Source organism: Thermobia domestica, chromosome 3, assembly GCF_964235325.1.
Source record: "Thermobia domestica chromosome 3, izTheDome1.hap1.1, whole genome shotgun sequence".
Classification (NCBI taxonomy): domain Eukaryota; kingdom Metazoa; phylum Arthropoda; class Insecta; order Zygentoma; family Lepismatidae; genus Thermobia; species Thermobia domestica.
The window spans coordinates 347,992,392-348,017,086 of record NC_137456.1 but is presented as its reverse complement, the minus strand read 5'-3'; the positions used below and the strand labels follow the sequence as shown (position 1 = coordinate 348,017,086).

General features: G+C 38.0%; 1 protein-coding gene across 1 annotated transcript in view; it reads left to right on the top strand.

Moving 5' to 3' along the window:
* LOC145681284 (uncharacterized) overlaps positions 1-24,695 on the top strand; it is a 548,035-nt gene that overhangs the window by 14,810 nt on the left and 508,530 nt on the right. The window contains exon 2 of the mRNA XM_081752913.1: positions 11,264-11,460. Coding sequence (XP_081609039.1) covers positions 11,297-11,460 — 164 coding nt within the window. The 5' untranslated portion in view covers positions 11,264-11,296. The remainder of the gene's footprint in view (positions 1-11,263; positions 11,461-24,695) is intronic.

The following is a 24,695-nucleotide window of genomic DNA, read 5'->3' as shown; positions in this document are numbered from 1 at the left end:
GTCTGGAGAGTATGGCGGATGCAATAGTGTTTTCTATTCAAGGCGTAGAATGGTGTCTCGGGTCGTCCTAGCCACTTGGGGCTTAGCGTTGTCCTGTAACAGGAGGACACCTTTGCGATTCAGTAGTGCTCGTTGCATAGTTTTGAGTTTTTCTTAAACACGGCTCAACTGCTGATAGTACACAGTTGCATTGATGCTCTGACCAGCTGGTAACAGTTCTCGATGCACGATGCCGCGAACAGTTCACTAAACACAAAGAATGACTTTCTCCTGGTGCAGTGCTGCTTTCGGCTGTTTTGGAACCGATTCATGGGATGCTAACCAATGATTACGGTGCTGTGGAGCTTCGTACAGGACCCACTTCTTATCACATGTCAACACCCTGTTCAGAAATGGCTCCTTCCTCAGACGAGACAGCAAAGAAACACGACGAGACAGCATCGAGAAAGATGTCTGCTCGCGTTTCCTTCTGGCTCGGAGTCAAATCATGTGGGACACATCGACCCAACTTATTGTACTTCCCAAGTTGATGGAGGTGATGCCGAATGGATTCTCCACTCACACTGCATTGTAGTCTCAGTTCCTCACATTTCTGGCCACTGTTCGCTTCAATTGCTGCCTGAAGATGTTCATTTTGTAAATGTGTTGGTCTTCCGGCACGTGGGGCGTCTTCAAGTTTTTCGTCAACGTCTTTAAACTTGTTTAACTACCGCTGCACTGTCCGCGTAGTCACGACACTCTCACCAAAGGCCTGGCATATCTTCTGCCCCACTGCAGCGGCGTTTGACCCCAGTTTGAACTCGTACAGCTTACACGCCCTTATGACGCTCTGTGGAAGTCCCATGTTCATTCTGTCCTTACGCAAGTTCACTGTGTAACTGAACAGGTAGTATCTTGGATATACCCACACCAACAGCTGACTTTCGCTTTATCTCCATTCGCATTCAACTCATGGTGTGAGGGTCAATTGAACACAGACTTCCACAAAAAGCGACAGAACTTTCCTGGTTACCTTTATACTTGATGAATCACCATCAATTTTGAGCAGAATGTAGAGGGTGAAAAGCTAAGAAGCGTTTTCGTTAAGATTGATCCCAAAATGCGGAGAATCAAAAATCCGTTCCTAATGTTTTTCTGTCGGAGCATCATCCTTACTCGATAGACTGCAGGCAATATTGTTGAGATTAGCGGGCAAGTATAATGCTCAGGATACAAAAACTAATATACAATTCTAAAACGAAACCAGACGTCTTTCTACTCGGCAAATCCAGACTTAAATATTTTCTATTCTCAAACATTGACTTGCCTTAGAGCAGCCTTTCCCAACTTGGAGTCCACGGACTCCCAGTGGTCCGCAAGGTGATCTCAAGGACTCAGCAAGCCAATTTGAGAAAGGCACACACAGTGTTGAGAAATACACCATTTTAAGTTAAATGACCGAATTAATAATGACAAGTCAATGTACGTCAATTTGATCCTGACATTTCCAAATTAGTGGCTGAAAGATAACACCAAACATCAGATTGACTGAAGTTGTGTACCTCGCTGAGCCATACACTTATTATCATGTTAACTTGTTGTAGTTAATACATTTTTTTTTTTTTTTAGAAAAAAATACTTTTTCCTGTACCTGATTGGTAGATTATTGTGGTTTAGTTACGTTTACGTACTGGTTTGATTTATATATTTGGAACGTCTTATTCGAGGTATCCGGTCCCAAGTTTAAAAAACCCAGGACGACCGACCCAATTACGGAGTAGGCATCATACCACTCAAACGTGATTGTACCACTTCAAAGAAAAATACCCTCCCTCTCTGTCTCTGTCTCTATCTCTCTGTCTCTGTCTCTCTGTCTCTCTCTCTCTCTCTCTCTCTCTCTCTCTCTCTCTCTCTCTCTCTCTCTCTCTCTCTCTCTATATATATATATATATATATATATATATATATATATATATATATATATATATACTAACATGACTAACATGGAGAAGAAATATAAATACTAACCGTTTATATTGCAAGGAGTCCTTCACATGTATTGTAAACTTTAAAGGGGGCCGCAGTGTAGAAAAGGTTGGGAAAGACTGCCTTGGAGTAAACTTAATTTAATTTAAAGTAAAGTACTATATTTAAGCTTAGGCTTGTAAACTTTAACTTGTTAAGTAGTTTGGTTATCCAAAATGCAAACCAAACTCCTTTACGTGCTAAACACAGTGACCTGTTTTAATCACATCCAATATTGTTGCTTCCTTCCGTTAGTTCCCCGTTCTACCCAATTAATATTCCCAGTTTTAATTAACGCTCGCATTTGGAAAGCGTCTTCATTTTTCATTGGGTTTTTTGTGGTGTTCGTGTTTTTGCTTTGTAAAAGTACACGTAACACTTGATGAATTTTTCTTAACTCCTTACTCGAAGATCTACAAAATCATTATCCTTTTTCTTTAGCCATTCCGACTCTTGGTTTTATTCCTTCGCACTTCATATCTGCACTAACAAAGCTGATAAGTAGTCACTCGGTATACTTTATCCCCTTTTACACTCTACTTCCATAGTTGATTCTCTTAGCAATAGGGATGCGCTCGAGTCGAGACATGTCTCGAATCTCGACTCGACTCGACTCGAATTCGAGTCGAGATTCGAGTCGAGACACACTTTGTAAAATTCGAGACGAGTCGAGACAAACGTATTTCTCGACTCGAATTTTCGAGTCGAGACACGAGTCGAGTCGAGACGGCTCTTAAAAATCTCGACTCGACTCGAATGTCTCGAAAATCTTTCTATAATTTTTAATATTATTTTGAAGAAAGTATTCACTCAGAAACAGCCTTGAAACCAATTCCAGCTTTTATTCCTTTAAAAAGGTACAGAACGCATAAAATTAATAGTTAATCTTTAAAGATCAAGATTTAATTTTCAGCTCAATTCAGTTAATTAGAACTAATAGTTAATGTCGTTGTATTTGGTTGTACTGTAAATATAATGATACTAATAATAATAATTCATTATCTAGTTTGTATAAAACTATTATCCGTAGTCTAAATCTAGTTTGTATAAAACTATTGCGATAGAGTGAACTTCATAAATTCTCTGAATGAGCAGTTGGTAGTCTATAGTAATTTAGCATAGTTATAATTATTGTGTTTTCGTTCCCATGAACGCAATAGGGTTACGTAACTTCTGGATTATTCGCTTGCCCAACTATTCTCAGGCTTTAATATGTTGCAGCATATCACGAGCTACGGATAATATATAATGTAACATTTGTTGTACATCACATATTATGATACGAGACTATTTTACATAGTATATCTTATCTAATATAAATAAAATAAAGAGTTTGTTTGTGTGTTTGTCTGTCTGTCTGTGCGACCTGGGGACCAGACGAGTGGACCGAGAGTTCCCAAAATTTGGTCACGGGTACCTTAGTCCAGGCCCCAGATCAAGACGAAGCGTTTTTTTTTAAAATTTCGAACCAGGGAGGTCTCGGGGGGGACGTTTACTGGGACCGACCTGGGGACCAGACAAGTTGACCGAGAGTTACCAAATTTTGGTCACGGATACCTTGGTTCAGGTCCCAGTCTAAGGCGAAGCGTTTTTGTCAAAATTGGAACCAGGGGGTCTCAGGGGGGCGTTTAGCGAGACATGTAGTAAAAGTAATCCAAATTGATCGACATTAGTGTCAAATCCATAGTTTTCACGGTCGCTGAGATCAATGGTGACACTTCCATCAGCGATGACTTGCAAATTCAGCTACCACTGTATGCGGGCCGGGTGTCAGCGGGTGAGGAATACCGAGACATGTATAAATAGCCCATATTGATTGATACTAGTGTCAAATCCTTAGTTTTCGCGGTCACTGAAATGAATGGTGATACTTCCACAGGTGTTGACTTCCAAATACAGTCCCCATGCGAAGAATGGGTATATTAAGCTAGTATTACAATAAATGGACTGCTTGGATGCCAATAACTAGTACAGATAAGTACCATCCACTTCTATGAATAGGTATTTTTTAAAAGGATTTTTGTAAACACTAAGTTATAAAACAATGAACTACATACAGTAGTTATGGTTTTGGTTCCCAACATAAAAGAAATATGGATTGTTCATGAGATATTGAACTTCAACTTTCACTCCTGGAAAATTTCAATTTTGGAGTTAGGCCACTTGGCATCAAAGCAGTTCACTGTAAGATAAATACATTCCGCACATTAGTAACATAGTTGTTCAGGGGCCTTCGATTTCCATCCTCTCAAATGAAAGCTGAATGATTGCTTGATACATGCTGACTATATAGGAGAAATAGTGTATTAAGTTTTCGAGCTTTGGTGCGTATCCGTATTTACACTCTGATATAACTTTAAGTTCACACTCAAATCGAGCTAATTGTTTAATGCATTTCGAAAGCTTTTGTTTTTATGCAGCTCATTAAGGAAAATCTATTTCATAATCGTAACATTTATGTACTAAGAAACTATGAACGTAAAGTGGACTCGACCTAGCCCCGTGGCCGCTGTGACTCAGTGGCACAGCTCTCACCCTTGGTGTGTGTGTGTGTGTGTGTGTGTGTGTGAACTCCGCGGCTAGTGTATGCGTACAGAGTCGGAAGCTGTATGTATTGTTTATACTACTTACAACGTTACCCCCCACATAAAATATAAATTCACCCTTTCTCCCTTCTATTTTTCGAATACAATGAACCGACTCTTTTGCTGAAGAACGATGCTAAAAGAAAATTGAAACATCTGTGTCTAAACTTTCTTTGAAGCGCAGTCTTTTGTATTTGTAAGGTTTTGCGAGTGTTTTCGAGATATCCAGATTTTTACCATGGACTCCTGCTGCGAACTGACCGTGAGTAAACACCCGAACTCGCTGTGCTCAATTTCTCTCGCACACGTGAAATGGGTTTGTTGTTTCCAAAACAAATAGGAAGTTATCTTGTGCTTTTGCATTTCTACACGCACACAGGTATCATTGTTGTTTTAATGATCAGAAGAAATATCAAAACCATCCGATATATATGATACAAAACAGCTAACAGAGGGAGGCAAAGATAAAAGTAGGCCTATACCAAGTTTTCCGCGTGGTACCATTATGGAGAATAAATATTTGATAAAGTCACGTAGATGCGCTTAAACCTATTCCATCTGTCCTTATAATTTTTCTGGTCTCATCAATTTCTCAGGAGAATACGTACAACATATGTCCAAATTCCATATATACTCTTTCTAAACTAATGAGTAAACTCATTAAGAACACCAACTGATATCAATAAACAGGAAAGAAAACAATACTTTATACTTCTATCGTTTGGTACACATCTCTATGAAGCACAGCTTGTTTCTTTTTGAAATAGCTCCTTCGTGTCACAGCTGTGGTTAGTTTTGTTTTGTGTTAGGATGAAAGAGAGAAATGCAACATTTGCTTCGAGGTGAAGTTATATATATTATTAAGATGAGCGGTGATAAGCGAGGTTTAACAAAGAGTGCCTTTCGGATGCACAATTTAACGGGTAGTTGCAGTCCGTGTTGAGAATCGAACCAAAGCTATGTAAGACATGTTAATATTGAGCTCTTTTGTGGTAAAAGTGAACTTCAGAAACACACAAAAGACTTGAAACATCAAGCTAATGTAAAGCAATTGAAAAATAGCCTACCTATCGCTGCATCTTTTCTGTGGCTAGAAACATGCAGTGTGTAGCAACAAGAATCGTGTTAAGGACTTTTTTTCAAACATAACATTCCCTTCCACACCATAGAAGACAAAATAATGTTTGTTAAAAGAAAGTGCACATAATATTTTTAAATTTTGTTTGTGATCCTATCATGCATAATTATAAATAATGCCTTTCATACTACGAGAATGAGTTCAACTATACGTCATGGCCCCTCTAAAGCGGGGCCGCGGTGGCTTAGTGGTAGATCGTTCACCTCTGGTGCTTGGGGACCCTGGTTCGATCCCAGCTCGTACCAAGTGAACTTTGTGGTGGACAAACACCGTGTGCGTGGGTTTCCTCGGGGTTCTTCCGTTCCTCCCACTTTCTTCATTCCACGATTTCACTAATTTCTCATCATCACCCCTCTCCTTTAGCCTAACCGGCATAACCGTGGGACGTAAAACTCAAAGATTTCACTTCATTTTTTCCCTCGAAAGCGATATCTTTCAAAATTATTTATTGTTAGATATTGTAAATTTACGGTATCTATTTTAGTGGACGGGAAATTTTGCATCTAATCGGATAATTTCATGGCTTCTTACAGGAATTCGCAGTTACGAAATTTGCATCACTGTCTCTTGAAAGGATGCCTAGAAAAAATACTACTAGAAAATAACTGAAAACACAAAATGGATTTGATAGCCAAATTCACGTCATCTTGGTGCGTCATCATTTTTCTTTAAATATTTGTATTTAGTATTAGATTAGAGTTTAGTGTCCCTTTCAGCATCAAGGCTATATGAGACGTGAACTTAGAAATTAACGTGGGTTCAGAACCACAGGAGTTCCCATCGGAAATCGAACCTAGGTCTCCCGCACCAAAGACGCGTACGCTAATCATATGGACAAGGGTGTTCGATATTTATTAATGTGTACATAAAGTTGTGAAATTGCGCTTGTATAATGGAATGCAATTCCTTCTACTGACATAAACCTTCACAATACTTAGCTGGACAAAGTATCTTTAAAAAGAAAATGTCACTCTTTATGTTTCAGTTGCTGGTTCGACTGAAGGATGGAACAAATTGCAATGAGTGTTTTTGGATCCTACTTTGTGTAGTTGATTCATCATAAACTTGGTATTTGATACGGATATGAACTATTACACTTATTTGGTGTTTATTTCTAAATAATAAGTCCTAATACATTTTCATAAAGTTGTAATTCTTCTTTAGTTTGTATCACTTTACACAATGACAAATCCAAAAGGTGTGTTGTATCGGTGCAGTACCAGTTTTTCACGTTTTTCAAAATGTTCCAAAACCCAAAGAATAATCTTTAATTTCTGATATTTTAGTCGTCACAAATTACAATTTTATAATGTAGTCAATGTTTATAATTACTGGGCAGTTGGGCGTTTAAACTAATGACATCATAATAAAGTCAAAACCCTAATTTTGAGTTGAATTGATTCTGATTTTAACGTCCCGTTCAGCAGCGAGGCTATGTGAGACGTGGACCTACTGATTAACGTGGAATCCGAACCTCATGAACTCCCACCGGGAATCAAGCCCAGGTTTCCCACGCCAAAGGCAAGTATGCTAACCGTTAGCCACGAAGGAGCTCCACCATAATTTTAGTGGGCGATAAGAAATATCTTGCCAGTGCTTTTACAATAAATAAAATTTTATAAGTATTAAAGAATAGTGGTAAGAGATTTTATAATAGCTCTTTTATTTATGAGATATGAGTATTTTGAAAAAAAAAACAACTAAAGAATAGGTTGCCGGAACCACAAAAAACTCGTAAAATAAACTTTCTTATAAATACATACGCACCTTACTCACCTTTTATAATTGCTATGCTTACGTTCTCCATAAAAACAGAAATTCTCTTTTAGTGATACTTTGCACAAGATCATGAAGTGGGTTCAAATTTAATTAAAGGCAAAATACAATACAATAATCCACAAATATTGCCTTAAGTGAGTTTAAAGATTTCTAAACACTAGTGCGAAACCGGGCTCTGCCGTTGCAATTGATTTACAGGTCTTGAGACGAAAGTAAGAAGGGTCTTACGCACACAGTAAGTAAAAACAATTAATATGCCGGTAACTTTCCCCCAAATGGGTGTATCTTAAAACTAATCTCACCATTATTTTTCTAATTAAATTCTAGCCCGAAATTATGTATCATATTACCCTATTCCCATTTTGAAAACTTGACCTTAATTCAAAATGGCGGATTTCAAGATGGCTGCCATCAAAGTCATATCTACCATACGACTTCCCCCCAGGACTTATATGTATCCACATGGTTTTTCTTCACTTTTCTTCATTAACGCTCCGTTTACAAAGGGTAGTAAGGGACTTCTGTGGTAATCTCTAATAACCACATCACAACTCTTAAAAGTTATTAAAAAAAATAGAAAACATGCACCATGGCAAAAATTTGTCATCACAAGTAATGATGCATACATGCCTTCTATCAGCAAAAAAAAAGTTTCATTGAAATTGGAGCCGGACATTTGAGTGATGTCCCTTGTGGGATGTGATTGAACGTGACGTCAGAACACATCGCCCCCCTTCCCGGAATTTACGGGAATTAGGTGACTGAGTGAGCACATGTGGTGCCAGCTCTCTCCAGCGACCTATCAAGGATCATTGCGTGTATGCCAAGACGTGTCGCAGTTTTTATCCATGCCAAAAGTCGACATACTGACAATTAGGTAGGTAGTCATGATGGTCTGGCTGATGTGTGCGTATATTTTAACTCGTACATTTTGTCTCGACTCGAATTTCGAGACGTCTCGACTCGAATTCGAGTCGAGTCGAGACAGAGACTGTCGAGTCGAGACACGAGTCGAGACAGAAACATATTTTCGAGTCGAGACACGAGTCGAGACAACATTTTCTCGAGACGAGTCGAGACAGGCTTAAATCTCGACTCGACTCGACTCGAATGCATCCCTACTTAGCAACGTGTAATACAAACTTTCGTCTTGTTGTGATGAAAGTAATACGCATGCAAATCTTGTCAATTTTCAGGATACCTTTCTGTTCTAGGTTCAACTTTTGCTCGCTTCTAGTTCTGTAGCTAATCATCTCTTAGGAAAGTGCAATATAAACTTCCGTTTTGTTTTAATAAGAGAAATACGTATGCAAATAGTGTCGGCTTCTTCCCTATAACACTTTAGAAGAACAAATAATACAGCAACGAATGTTTTTGAAATATTGGATAAACAAAATACAGGATAGTCCGAAAATGTAAAAACATTCAGAAAAATATATGTGTAGAAAATATGAAAGCAAATCCTTGGATATGATATCCTTGGCGGCTATGTTGAAAACCGCCATAGTGGATTTGAATGGAACCATAAATGATACAATTTTCTGCTAGCCTATTATCTCAGAATTACGGCAGAGAAATTAATTATTTTTGCTCTATTCGTAATGAAAGTATGATAATTTTTGTTTCTTCATAATATCAGTGTGGAGACACCCAAATAAACTTGCTAGAAAAACATCAAAGCCTGTGGTTTTGGTATGGGAGAGGGCTGAAAACATTTAGGAACACATGAAGATCTTATCGGTCATCGTGTCAGGCGCCATATTGGATTTAGTTCAAATAAAAGCTTCAAGTTTTACGTCACACGATTCTACCGGCTGGGTTAAAGGAGACAGTGATGATGAAAATGAATTAAATACTGGAATGGATAAAGTGGGAGGAAACGGAATAACCCAGAGAAAACTCACGCGTATGGTGTTTGTCCACCACAAAGCTCATTTGATACGAGCTGGGATCGAACCAGGGACCCCACACACGAGAGGCGAACGCTCTACCACTGAGTCACCGCGGCCCTTGGATTTGGTTCAGTTTTAAATGGAACTCATCAAATATGACACCACTTTTAGGTATCGTGTGCTCTCAGAAAGACGCTAGTGGAATTACGTTTTAATTTAATGTGTCCGTTACTCCACACAATATATCTTAAACGAAAGGGAATTTTTGAATTTGTTTCGTACAACGATCATCTCTGACAAGTACTTCGTTAATGCCTTCACAGGTAACGGCGACTTTAACGTTGGTTGTCAACATCCCATTTCTATTATATTGAAATGAAGCTGTATATTTGTACAATGCTAGACTGTAGAGTGTAGAATGTCGCGGTGTTACTTTCACGCCAGTTGTGTCAAATCGGTAACACCTTCCTGTATTAATCGTAACGCTGAATCTGTGGTGTTGAAGTTGCACATTGCACCGTTAGATGGCAACAAGCAAGTTCCAGCGGTTGACATCTATCAGATGAATTGAAACTTCTAGAAATAGAAATAAAGGGGCATTCAGTGCACAAGAGAATCAAGTCCTTTTTTTTTCTGTCATTTTGAACATACTTCATGTGTAAGATTTTATTTGAATCCCCTTTCAGAGCTTAAAAGATCCATGTCCAGATCTTTAATATAAAAAACAGGGTAACTTACGCGTAACTATGTACTTAAACATACCGAACAAACTTTATACATCTTTTTTAACAACTTTGATAATGTGGTCTGAACGTCTCCAATGTACGTTTCATCTCTTGAAATTGATTCACATATTTTTGTGTATTGTCACTCCATACAAAATGCTTAGGAAAGATACGGGATACATGCTGCCATCTGCTGGGGATAGTTGAGCCTTTACACTGACCTTAAGATGGATGTAAAATAGCACAAATCATTGTTAGGGCTATCCCGGTAGCGTGCCTATCCCATACTTCCAATTTTTTTTCCGCATCGACAGGTATTCGCATTTATTTAGTTAAATTCACGAGGTAGATGTCGAGACGTTTAATGGAATCCAGAGCCGTTATTAAATAATTTGTATCACCCATTTTTGACAGTGTTAAGAATCATCACTGACATCGCTTTTCTCTCTTTTCTTTTTTGTTATTATTAAAGTACATGTATTGTTCTATTATTAAACTCTTAAGCGATGCTATGCTTAAATGTGAGAATCTTCATAGCACAAGCATGTCTTCGTCCATTGCTTGATCAATGATCAAACACAAGCTGTATATTGGAAGTACATCAGGCTCTGTTCTTATTTTCGCGCTCCTTCGTTCACCCACCTAGTTCTTTGACTGCAGTATTATTTCCACGCCAATTGTGTCAAATCGGTAAGACCGCACTGTGTTAACCGTAACATCACTCTGTGTTAACCGTAACACTAAATCCTTAGTGTTGAAGTAACATCCTAAACTGGTAGACAGGCTGGAACTACAGACCTATATTAAAGTTGAGTTGTGCCCAACACTATAACTATTTGCTGTGCACTGGCTATTAACTATTTTAAAAAGAAATCGTTAGCTCTCGATTCCTTCATTCAGTGCAATCTCTCGCAGACATCAGAATAAAAACAGGAAGAAATAACGAAAAGCGTTTTTTAAAATATGAATTCAGCAACCAAGACTGTAATCCCTCCCTACGTATAACCCTCTACTGAAATCGGAAATAGTTGAGATTTATCACTTCCGGTTTCAATATAAGATACAAGCAAGAATGTTTTATTTCTTTCTTTATTTATTGCGAAGAGTATGAGTGCTAAAGTTTGTTTATTTTATTTCCAGGTCCTGAATGAAGATCTCGGCCTTAGGCCGCTCATGTTGCTTAACTCTTGGCATGGTGGTATCTCGGCCACGGCTGCGGCCTCGGCCCTGCCTGCACCAGACCACCCTGCGTACCAGCACTTGGAGGACATTCAGCGATCACTTAAGTCAGGTTGGACAGTTCACGTCACTCCAGACGGAAGGCTCTACTATTGCAAGTACGTCAAGCCTTTATTCTCTGCATGCTTCTGAATAGATGGACTCTTATTATTTCGTAGAAGAGATTTTGGGTTAATTGATATGAATACATTTTCAATGTAGCAAATTAATTGACGATTCTAAAACGAAATCTTTAAGTTTTACGTCCCACGGTTATGCCGGTTAGGCTAAAGGAGACGGTGATTATGAGAAATAAATGGAATGAAGAAAGTGGGAGGAAACGGGAGAACCCCGAGAAAACCCACGAGCATGGTATTTGTCCACCGCAAAGTCCACACGGCGCGAGCTCGGATCGAACCAGGGACCCCAAGCACCGGAGATGAACGCTCTACCACTGAGCCACCGCGCTCCCACAAATAATTACTTGTAATAACTGTGCACTTCACAGTCCTGGCAAGATGGCGCTGCCAGGCCTTGGCCTTTGTTTTTAAGGTGTTATGGCCACGTAACTGCCATGATGTGTGAGGTGTATGGCTTTCACACATGGCTAAAAAAAAAAAAAAAATCCAGCCGGAGTTTTCTTCCCTCTTATTACCCGGACCTTGTCATGGCTAGAGGGCTTAAACCCTGAAGGGTGACCAATCGGGTTTATGTAGCTACAAAGAAAGAGCTTTCCTGATCTAGTGAATGAGCTCAAATTACTACCACGATTAGTTTTCACTTAACTAATAACTCCAAATCTATTGAACGTTTTTGTACCGTGTAGCCTATCAAACAACTCGTCTAGATGAGCAGTTGACGAATATAATCGCTTGTTTATGTCAAGAACAACGTAACTAAAAAAATCGCACTTAGTACCCGGCTATTTGAGGCGATCGCAAAGCGTATTTATTGCTCATGCGTACTCTTGGAATACGCTGACCATGTATTTAAATGTAGATGGCTAATCATAAACGCGAAAACAATAAAATCGCTGAGAAAACGTCAGCTCGAGCGTATTTGGTGCGGGTCGGAACAAAAGACCGCCTGCTGTTTAAAAGATTTCAAAAGGAAGGAAAAAAAAGGAAAGACGTGTTGCCAGGCAAAGGGATTGTAGCAAGAAACAGCTGCTTGGAAGATGGTTTGTGCAGAGTATTGGAACTATGCTATTACACACCTGGACCTGGCAAAAGATCTGGAAACCCTAACTGGCTCACAGTATGATTTACACATCTGGTGAAAGTAAATTACTGAATAGCCACTTTGGCCACGTTCACTACAGTGGGTAACACTTTCTCAAATAGCCTAAGACTTATTGACTTATGGGCAGAAAATGAAAGCTAATCTTGATGTCTATCTTTGGTAAAAATTTCACAGATGTTATTTCAAAACTGGACGCTACAGAACACTTTGTGTCCTTCTTGAGCCCATTTGCTTTTATTGCGTTTCGAAACTTTAACCACTTCTCCTGAAAAGTTAGGAATTTTGAGTTATGTCGTTCTTGAAATAAACTGGCGAAATGAACGTACTGATCTGACAACGTATGTAGGTGAAATGGAGGAAAATAAAGAAATTGAAATACACCAAATGTGTCACATCTAGCCATAATAATGAGTCACATTAGTTGTGATACCAAATGACTTGCTGTTGACTGGACAAGGAATTGAAACCTGTTTTGGAACTTGCTCGACAAACACTTTCAAGAAATATATAGGTTGTCTCCAAATTCAAGGTTCAAGTGTGGAATCTTCCCTAGTAAATGATTAAAAAAGGAATTCATACACTTCTGGATATTGATATTTGTAATTGTAATAATACGAATAGGACTTACTATTTGGCTTTCAAATACATAATCAAATCTTATACTTTTCCCCCTTTACGTTGGTCTGCTTTAACATAGATTTGAAAATTTCATCCTATTTTCCACTGAAAAGTATATGTAATTCAGCAATCGAGATTCAAATTTCGATTAGTGATAATTTCACAGCCTTGTTTGAATACAAGTGTAAACTTTTAGTCAGTGGAAAGGAGGGCGTGGATCATGAGTCGGAGTTGATAATGATGGGTTTCGGTGGGTTGGAGTGGATCAAGGTTGTTACTGGGCTGCAGTGGAACACGGTGGGTGGTGGGTCAAGTTTTCGTTGATCCACGCCGTCTCCTTAGAAGGCAATATAATATTGTAGCAACTGTAGGTAGGACATTCTAATAGAGGAAGTTTGGGTATTATGGAATAGTCGGATAATATGGAATACCTCATTATCTCACCTGTGATGTGTTGCTTTCAAGTGGAGAGGAAAGAAACTACTAACTCACGTTCCCATGGTGCTCTACAGTCAGTCTCCTTCGTTGTGTTGGTAGACGTGAAAATCTGATTTCTTATTCCTGAAAACTTTTACAAGTAAGTGTTTTACAACCTGTATTTTCCTATTTAAATATAATAGAACAACAATTCTCTGTTTACTATGAAGTTGGATATACAGAGTGGTAGTTTGATAAGCGCCATTATCCTATACGCCTTCGAATGCGTTTAACAGCTCTTTAGTTTCCAAGTTGGCGTGGAGGGCAATATGGAATACCCGCAAGAAAAGCATGCTATTCCGTATTCCGTATGGTATTCCGATTACCAAAATATCTATCGGTATTGGGCAATTGAACATACATTTTTGATGACAACAATGCTAAGCGTATTTTTTGTTACAGCAAATTTTCTGATGACACAAGTGGTGAGCTTGGGTCCAGCGTTCATCATGTTTAATGTGAACACACAATGGCTCTGCCGATCCTGAAGCAGAGTATTATGTTGGTGACTTTTGCAAGTAATCAGATTCAGTTATGGCTTGGCATTCAGATTTTTTAAATATTGTCACTGTATTCTTTGTATGTTCAACAGAAAACTCATTTCTTTTCTATATAGCATTTGTATTCCATATTACCCGACTATTTCATATTACCCTCCAAAGTGGTTTCTTTACAAATTATAAATTTTGAATACCCCTGTAACGAAACTTCTTTATCAAGGTATGCATAAATAAAGCCAAATATGTAAGGGCGTATACTTGTTTTCCTTTTTGTTTCAATGTGCAATTCTTAACTGACTTAGAAGCGAAACAAAAATGATATTCCATAATACCCGAACTTCTTCTACTTTGACTCCAAATAAACATCACAATTGACGTAGGAAAATACACATTTGGTTGATTTAATTGGAGTTGTAGACAGAAGTGGGAGATTTTCAAAGAGAGATAGGTGATCAATTTGCTTAACAAGTCTGTACATATCCGTGGATCATTAGATTGAAAAAAAAAATAGTAAAATGAAAGAAAAAGTAAGGTACGATATTCACAACAGACAAGCTAACTATTAGTAACATGGAACTATGTGAACAAAGTTATTTATTTCCATCTACAACAACGGGTTGCTGTTTCATTACGAATCATTTACTGGCAAAGAATAATATATAGACGCGAAACCATTGGTCTTTTTCCCTTTAAAACTCATTTCATCTAACCGTTAATGCATATTTACTGTACAGAGGAATAGAATGGAACAGAAATTTAATCTTTCATTACAAGCAATTTAATTGAACCCGACAATGTTGTTAATTTTTTTTTTCCTCTCTGTTCGTGAAGTGGACGCTGGCTATCAACGAGCAGAGCGGTCGGCCACTTCCCAATTAGTCCTTCCTTTGGTTATTAGTAATGCTTTGTGGAATTTTTAAGCTCATTATTTTTCTACGTTTTCCACATTAGTTCACCAAATGAATAAAAGGATTTCATTATTCCCGTGTGTACATACGCTACGTACTGATATTTTGATCACAGAAATAGGGCACTGTGTGGGTGTGTGTTGGATATGTTCAAAGTAAATGAAAATAATACACATTATGGGATATATATGAGAGGGGGGAAATCAGTATTATTTTATTTGGAAGCTCAAAGTAGGTCCACAGAAAGTATCGAAAATTAAGATGGAATACATGTATTACCTTTCTTGAGAGAAAGTCTCGTGAAGTAAAAAATATTTTTTTAAAACAAAAAACAGGCTTTCCTTTGAAAATATTAAACTAACAAATCGTACTAAGAAGTGAAAAATATATTTAAGAGAAATGACTTTTAAAAAATCTATTGATGTATAGCTAAAATAAATAAATAAATAAATAAATAAAAGCATTGCAAGCTGTCTCATGTAAGTCACTTGATAATTGAAGTGCTTAGCTTAGAGGATAAAGGTGTTATATTACATTTTTTGAAACGCTGCATTATGGCGGTTCTTGCACGTGTTATACTTTAGGCTAGTTTTAGACGGAAGCATTATCGTAGCATTTCTCATAGCACATGTGCTGCTAAAAGTCTCGTATAATATTCTATGGCATCAAAAGTATATTGTGCTTTTACATGGTAGCATTTCGATAAACATTTTGTCGCGACGCAGCAAACAAATCACTAAAGAAAAGTTCAATTATGGCTCCGAAACTAAAAACAGAGATTTCAGTCACTATTTCTTCTAAAGCTCTTTGTCGCATATGCTTATTATGATACAAAGGACTTTTAATTTTGTACAAAGAAAGATGTTTTTCATATTTTTCAATCAGCATAATAACGGTATCCCTACTCCAGCTCATTTTTCTTTAAGGGGCCGCGGTGGCTCAGTGGTAGAGCGTTCACCTCTGGTGCATGGGGTCCCGGGTTCGATCCCAGCTCCCGCCAAGTGAACTTTGTGGTGGACAAACACCGTGTGCGTGGGTTTTCTCGGGGTTCTCTCGTTTCCTTCCACTTTCTTCATTCCACCATTTCATTCATTACTCATCATCACCGTCTCCTTTAGCCTAATCGGCATAACCGTGGGACGTAAAGCTCAAAGATTTCATTTAATTTCATTTTCATTTTTCTTTACTACAATTCAATTTTCCACACAAAACAAAGGGCATGGATATTTGACATAAAATCTTTCGCTTCCTTTTAACACACCGCGGCGCTGCAATCGGACAGAAATGCTGGGGTAAATGCTACGATTTAGAGCAGGTTCCATCGACAAGAAATGTCATAGGATATGCCATGGCATTGGAAATGCTATAGCATTTGCTACTTTACACGGTAGGATATCGATGATGCGATTTTTGCTACGAGAAATGCTGCGATAAATACTTCCGTCTAACATTATTCTTGCAACGCAACACATTATTTATTTATTTGGCCTGTTTTGACTTACAATATGGAGAGTATCTCCTATAAGTTCTACAGTTGAGCTCCTTCGTGGCTAAGCGGTTAGCGTACGCGCCTTTGGCGTGGGAGACCCGAGTTCGATTCCCGGCGGGAGCTCATGTAGTTCGGATTCCACGTTAATCAGTAGGTCCACGTCTCATATAGCCTCGCTGCCGAACGGGACGTTAAACTCAAATTCAACTCAACTCAACTCAAGTTCTACAGTTGCCATGAATATAAATCAAATTGTAATTACAGCTTATTACACCATTTGAAGTACAAAATTATAACAAATATCACATGTTAAATTTGTTACATAATTACATCATATTCATACATCGTTATCATTTGCAAATTCCTGAACTAAATAATATGCTTTAGAAAGTAACAGAGTATGAATTTTGTTCTGAGTATTAAAATTTACCTCTTTATAATGTGATGGTAACATATTATAAAGTCTCGTACAATTTAAATAAACATTTTTTTTTTTTTTTTGTACTTGGAGTAATTTTAGTGAGTCCTCGTCTGAGTGCAGATATTTAGAAACGATGAAAGCGGAATGTTAACGGACAAAGGTATGAAAATCAGTTTTCCCGTCATATTCAATTTGTTACATAACACCTTTATCCTGTAAGCGCTTCAATTGATTTACATGAAAATTGAAGAATTTATAAAATGATTCTATATATGATAGCGGCCGCCATGCTTTTCATTTTACACAGCCATAAATATATTTTATTTTAAAAAAGGAAACGTCTTTTTTTTTTTGAAAATATTTTATTCCATTTTTAGTACAATTTGTCTTATTTTGTTTATTTCTTAAAATTAAAAAGAATGAAATCTTGAAGTTTTACGTCCCACGATTAAGTTTGGCTAAGCTAAAAGAGACGGTAATGATTAATGATGGAATGAAGAAAGTGGAAGAAAATGGGAAAACCCCGAGAAAACGCACACACAAGTTAACTTTGTGGTGGACAAACACCGTGTGCGTGGGTTTTCTCGGGGTTCTCCCGGTTCCTTCCACTTTCTTCATTCCACCATTTCATTCATTACTCATCATCACCGTCTCCTTTAGCCTAATCGGCATAACCGTGGGACGTAAAGCTCAAAGATTTCATTTCATTTCATTTTCATTTTTCTTTACTACAATTCAATTTCCCACACAAAACAAAGGGCATGGATATTTGACACAAATTTAGTGTTCTATGTTTGTCCACCATAAAGCACAATTGGTGCAGGCTTTAAAAAGAAAACTTTTTTTTTTCAAATGTGTTATGAAAAATCGTGAAAATCTGAAATTTTGAGTGAACGTGTGCATATTAACCCCTGTGTATTAGATAATCTCTTTTCGCAGAAGTAAAAGTAGTCGGAAAAGAAATCTTTCAGTTTAATGTGCCACGTTTATGTCCATGCTGCGGTGGATGTGTGGAGTGATGCGGAAGGACAAAATTAAGAATGATGTGATATGGGGAACAGTAAATGAGTTGAGTTGATTTTAAGTTTAACGTCCCTTTCAGCAGAGCGAGGCTATGTGAGACAAGTCCTACTGGTTAAGGTGGGACACCCGCTCCACATGAGATCCGCCGGGAATCGAACCTGGGTGTCCCACGCCAAAGGCGCATACGCTAACCGCTTATCCACGAAGGAGCTGAAACAGTAAAGATGAGACCAATAGTATAAAAAGGCATATATATATATATATAGACAGAGAGAGAGAGAGAGAGAGAGAGAGAGAGAGATTGGAGGACATGGTCGAACAATTGTAAGTTAAAGAAAAGCATGTAAATATGAAAATTAAAGGACATGTGAAAATAGTATTAAACACTTGATGACATAGCAATCTTCTAAAGTTGAGCTGGCCTTTGAGCAATGTGCAGGTACATACTTCAATCACCTCAGGACGCTTATAAGAGAAGATATCACACCCTGGCGGCTTTTATTCTCGTGTTTGTCCAAGTATCTATTTGACAAAGGCTGGGAGAACTTCCGAGATCCATTTGATTGGATAGGCGTTCAACGGAAGAATGGATTCCGCCCACAACGGGGATCGAATTAAGCTGGTCCAGTTGGTAATTAGACGCCTTAATGACTACACCACCAGCTCTGTAACAATCTATAAAATGAAAATGAAATTATAATTTTATGTGTCTCCTATGCCCTGTAGGCTAAAGGAGATGGCTGATTAGTGTTACCTACAAGACGAGATGAGACGGGGAATAATGACCTATCGTCTTGTAGATGTTGTAGAAATCTTGTCTCATATTGTAAATTTACATACAAAATTTATACCTTGGTGTTCTTGTTAATTTTATCTAGAAGGTATCAGCTTGTGACGTATACTCCAAATAGTGATGCATGTGCTCCTAACAATGGTGCACATACTTCTAATAGTGAAATATATTCCAAATACTGATGTATGTGCTCCTAAGCATGATGCACATACTTCTAATAGTGAAATATAGTCCAAATACTGATGTATGTGCTTCTGAGAATGATGCACATACTTCTATTAGTGAAATATACTCCAAATACTGATGTATGTGCTCCTAAGAATGGCGCAAATACTTCTAATAGATATATACTTCAAAGATAGAAGTTGCCCCATTTCTTTTCCGATTCTCTCCGAAATTTTAGTGGCTCTTAACACAGTACTTCACGTGTATTTAGACATTCGATTAATCTTAAGAATGTGATATTCTTAAGGGAGAATGTGGTGGATGCTTTAGGAATAGACTCGTACTGTGTATGGCGTTGACCACTAGAGAACTTTGTTTCGTAAACTAGTTACTATTACTTGGATGTTCCGATGGGAGTCAAGAGAGAATGAAGAGGAAAAAAAAAAACCTAATACAATTTACTTCTTTTTCATCCGAGAGTCAATTTTGTCGTCAATAGAGTACAGATATCCGAAAGTTGGTCGGGAAAGTCATTGTGGAAAGAGAGAGAGAAGGACGGTTGTAGTGTATAATGAAATCAGCGGATGTTCTTTCCGTAGTCTTCCCCCCCCCTCTTCTCCCTCTCCCTTCGCAGACGGGTAAAATCCTTTGGAAGACATCAATGAGAGAGGAGTTGTATCGATCGCGTTACCTTAATTGGTTTCTGGAGGTAAGCTATATATCGGAAGGCATCGCAGGGACACGGCTTCCACTGGTTGTGGCTCCACGAGATTAGCCGGCGAGGATGAGAGAATTCCCAATGCTTTGTTCTACAAGACGGAACACACGGGTGTTTAACGTTTCTACTTAACTCTGCAAACACCCAGATGAAAGTGTAAAATATCTAATTATGAGCGCAAGTAAGGAAACAACCTTCCAAAGTTTGAAGAGTCCTCGGAAGACTTTCTCGCTCAATTAGTTCGCTGAGCGCACAGAATTAATACCACTGCTATTAAACTAAGTACTTGTTCCTGCCATTCCACTTAACCTAAGTCTTGATTTGCTTCGCTTCATCTGCGATCATCCAACTTTTTTTCTAATTACTAAAATTCAACAAGCCCCACTCATAGATTCGTCACGTCAAAAGGAGATGAAAACTTATTCTACGTTTTGGCGGAAAGTTTACTTAGTTTAAGTGTGATAAAAATTGGTAGCAACATGATTTTATTGCTGGTCTAAAATGTAAGAAAATTTTACCATTTATTACAGCAAAATAAACGTAACTGAATAATACACTTGCTGTCAAATTCAAAGTGAAGTTATGTTGTTTCGTATCAATACATTAGCGATTTGAATACATTACGTAAATATAGCTTTCGAGAAGTTTGTTACTAAGATAAAGCGCGATTTAGGTGTGCATTTGTTACCGAATTTAAAGTGAAAGAAAGTTCCATCAGCAATATGAATACATTGTATAAATAAAGTGTTGGAAAAGTTTCTTGCCAAACTGTAGTTGTTACTGAGACAAAGCGCGATTGAGTTGTACATTTGTTACTGAATTTAAAGTGAAGTGAAGTTTCGTCAGCAATATGAATTTATTACAGAATTAAAGCGTAGTAAAGTTCTGTTACTAAGCTGTATTTATTACTGAGACGAAGCATGATTAAAAGCTGTACTTATTACTGAGACAAAGCATGATTGAGAGGTGTATTTATTACTGAAACAAAGCATGACTGAAAGCTGTATTTATTATTGAGACAAAGCATGATTGAGTTTTGTTCGTTAACCGAATTAAAAGTGAAGTAAAGTTCTGTTGGTAGCATAGATTTGTTAGGTAATTAATGCGTGGTAATTTTTGTCTCATATTAGTGAGACAAAGCGAAATTAAGTTACATATTTATTAACAGAATTTAAATTGAAATAAAGTTCTGTTAGCAACATGAATTTATTACTAAATAGAGCCGGCATTACCAAGTTATATTACCAAGTTATATTTATTCTATTGGCAACATGAATTCATTACAGAATTCAAGTGTGGTAAAGTTTTATTGTTAAGCTGTATTTATTACTCAGACAAAGCGTGATTGCCTTACTTATTACGTAACGAACGTAAATTGAAGTAAGTAAAGCTCGGGTTAACAAAGTGTGTTTTATACGGAGTTGAGGTTGTCACTGAGCTGCTGTGTACGTTTTGAATTTTAATAAGTAACTTAAAAGCAATAAAGAAATCAAAAGTTTAGACAGTAAGCAAGACCCGTATGTATGAAACGCTATGAAGTGAACTGATTCAGAAGTTTGGGAACTCTGAAGACTGGGAACTCAATTTCTTACGTCATAATTGACGGACACTCAAATGACAGGTCTTGACAGCAAATATTAAAAGTTTTTTTTTTTTGATAGAATTCGGTAAGTAATAAGTGGCTTACTTTCCAAAATTCCTGTATTATTTGTTGTTTTTGAGTTACTTACCAAAAGAAGAAAAATAAAAGAGCAATACAGAACATTGTCGAATTCTGTCAGCAAAATATCTTTATTTTGAGGGTGAAAGGAATGAGCTTCCCTGGACAAAGTGCATTTATTACATAAAGTAATTATAGTGAACGTTTTCTTTCTTTCGTTTTAAAGCAAGATTTCTCATATAGAGCTAACAGTTCGGTAGTTAAATTCTTTTATCAGGATGTTACTAGTTCGTGGCAAACGAATTGTGCTAACAATCAATGTTCTTATTTATTTATTTATTTATTTTTTATCTAATTCGAGAACATTTTACCAAAGTAAGAAATAGATATTTCACGTTTTTGTAGTAAATTTGTTGCCCTTAACTAAGTTTACTTCATTTTTTTTTTCGTTTTAAGCCCTTCTCTCTGGTCTAGCGGAAGGCGTTTGCGCTTTTCAAGTACAGGGTCCCGAGTTCGATTCCCGGTGGTAATTTTAAAATTTGAACGCATTACGGTGGTTCGGATTCCTCCGTAGACTCCACGTCTCATATAGCCTCAGTATTGGAAAGATTCGCTAAATTTTAACAAATAGCAACAATCCAATATGTCTTAAAACTAAGCCTCTCTGAGTGTGTAATGGACAGATCGTCTATGTGATGCTTTCTCGAGTCCTTAAACTTGTCACTCCACAGATTCTTTCATGATCATCGTTCAGTTTTTTTTCCTTTAGCCCTCTTGATCATTTTTTGACTGACGACTAGGGATGCGCACGAGACAAGATTTGTGTTTGTCTCGTCTCGAAAATGTGCTGTAAAAGTGATGTCCCGACTCAAAACTGTATATTTCTCTATTGGAAGAGCCGTGTCTCGACTCGAATTTTGTCAGGAAAATCCTGTCTCGAGTCGTCTCGTGCGCATCCCTACTGAAGACACATTTTATTGAACGGCGACGACATGGTGACACATTTATTTGATTTTTTTTTAAAAAATGAACAATAGTATTGCAATATTCCGCACATGGCTCTGTTTACTAACAACCAACAACGTGCTCGTATTTATAAACATTAAACCATGTGCATCTTACTACGAATTACTACAGTGGAATACGACAGGGACCACCACTAGTTATGTGACGACGAAGGACTACTAGCTCCATTGCCAAACTGGAGCAGCTACAAAACAGGAAGACCACATAAGCTATTACCAGTCTTTGGCTGGTCACCTCACTCCTTTAGCTTGCTTGGAGCTCCAGGAGCTACTTAACTAAAAGCCTTTAGCTTGCTTGGAGCTCCAGGAGCTACTTAACTAAAAGCCTTTAGCTTGCTTGGAGCTCCAGGAACTACTTAACTAAAAGCCTTTTGCTTGCTTGGAGCTCTGGGAGCTGCCTAATGTAAAAGCTTTTAGCTTAATCGGGGCTCTAGGCCTCCTTTTCTGTCCACATAGTTTGCTCGGAACTCAGCTACTCAGCTTGCGTGGAGCATTAGGGATCCTAAATCCACTCCATCTAGCTTGCTTGGAGCTCCAGGAGCTATTTAACTAACAGCCTTTAGCTTGCATGGAGCTCTGTGGAGATCCTTCTCTAGGCTGCTTGGGCCTTGGGATACCTCTCGTTACCCAGTATTAATGAACTGTTTATATTAGAGTGATTTTGTATAACACCATATATAATAAGGAGATTTTGTAATACAATTCGGTAATGGGAGAAACGTTCCCGTGTATAATTTAGCTCTAGCTATGATCTACCTATACCTGCATAAGCAGAACTTTACAATGTAAACTATAATAATGCAGGACTAAAGTTTATATGAAGTAGTGATTTTCTATACATTGCTGGGTGTTGTTGCTTCTGTAGAAGGCGTTGATTGGTGCAGCCCGTCTCAAAATTGGTTTTAACTAATTATTATGTGCGTCACAACTTTTAAATTCTAAAATTTCGCGACATAATCTTTGCAACTGCGTGGCAGGCCAGTGTGTCGCAACACACCGATTGGGAACCACTTCTCTAGCTCACATAACTTTGTTGTGAAACATTACACTTAGAGACTTTAATTTTTAAATATTTTCTGGTCGTAGCTAAACAGTAAATATTTTTTGTGTTTGTGCAAGAGACTTAATTTCAGTTCTTAATGAAAGTGGACGTGGCTCGTGCAACTTTTGTTTACTTGCGGTGTTCCCTAACCTAGTCTAACTCCAAGTGAACAGAAAAATAAACTCTTTTCATACATCCGGGGAACCTTGTAAGAGTTGTGCAGATCACGAAATATATCCAGCTGTTAGCGCCCACACATTCAGCTCACATGATACTTCCGAGGCCACTGGAATTTGTAGATAGAGTCCAACTAATAACAGTACATTATCACTTCCATTGACATTGAGGAAATACAGTACTATTGGATAATGTATCTCCTTTAGTCGGTTGGTATCTTTTTTTCTTTTTAATCTAAAAGTTGGCAACCCTCGTTTCATCTGGTGTATCTTTTACGCAATATAAAAGAAGCAATAAAGAGAAGGTGTAATGAGTCCGCTTCGAAGCCTTTGGCACTTCTCCAGTGAACACCCATCAACGGTCTCCAGAAATAAAAACACCCACCCACCACTGGCTGAGTGCAAGTGTTCGTCCAGCCATCAAAGAGTCAAAATACAGGAAGCGTCCTATGATGGACGCCAAGCCATTTCACTTTGAACATTATGACCAAAAAGTGTTCAGTTGAATGACCACAAGAAGCCGCGTCATTACCCATGGATAGCTTTGTTATGCCCCATCACTTAAAACCTTTGGCAGGCGGCGGGGGAGGGAAGGTCTTTATATCTGCTCTATTTCATAATTCTATGACGCATTAAGGCTTTACAATATTGTGTAGAAGTAGATTACATACTAACAGATGTAAAGCTTATTTTTGATGAATTGACAGACGGTGTTTCACAATAACTAATGATCTTCGTAATTTACAATTCTAATTAGCTTGACATTTTCTATTAGAAGAATATTGAGTTGATTGTGAGTTTAACGTCCCTTTCAGACGGGACCTACTGAGTAACGTGGAATCCGAACCACATGAATCGACCCCGGGTCTCTCACGCCAAAGGCGCATACGCTAACCCCTTAGCCACGGAGGAGCTCATAAGTTGATTTTGAGTTTAACGTCTTTTTTAGCAGCGAGATTATATGAGACGAGACTTACTGTTTAACGTGGAATCCGAACCATATGAGCTCTCGCCGGGAATCAAACCCGGGTCTCCCACGCCAAAGGCGCGTACGCTAACCGCTTAGCCATGAAGGAGCTCGCCTTGAAGGTTTGAAT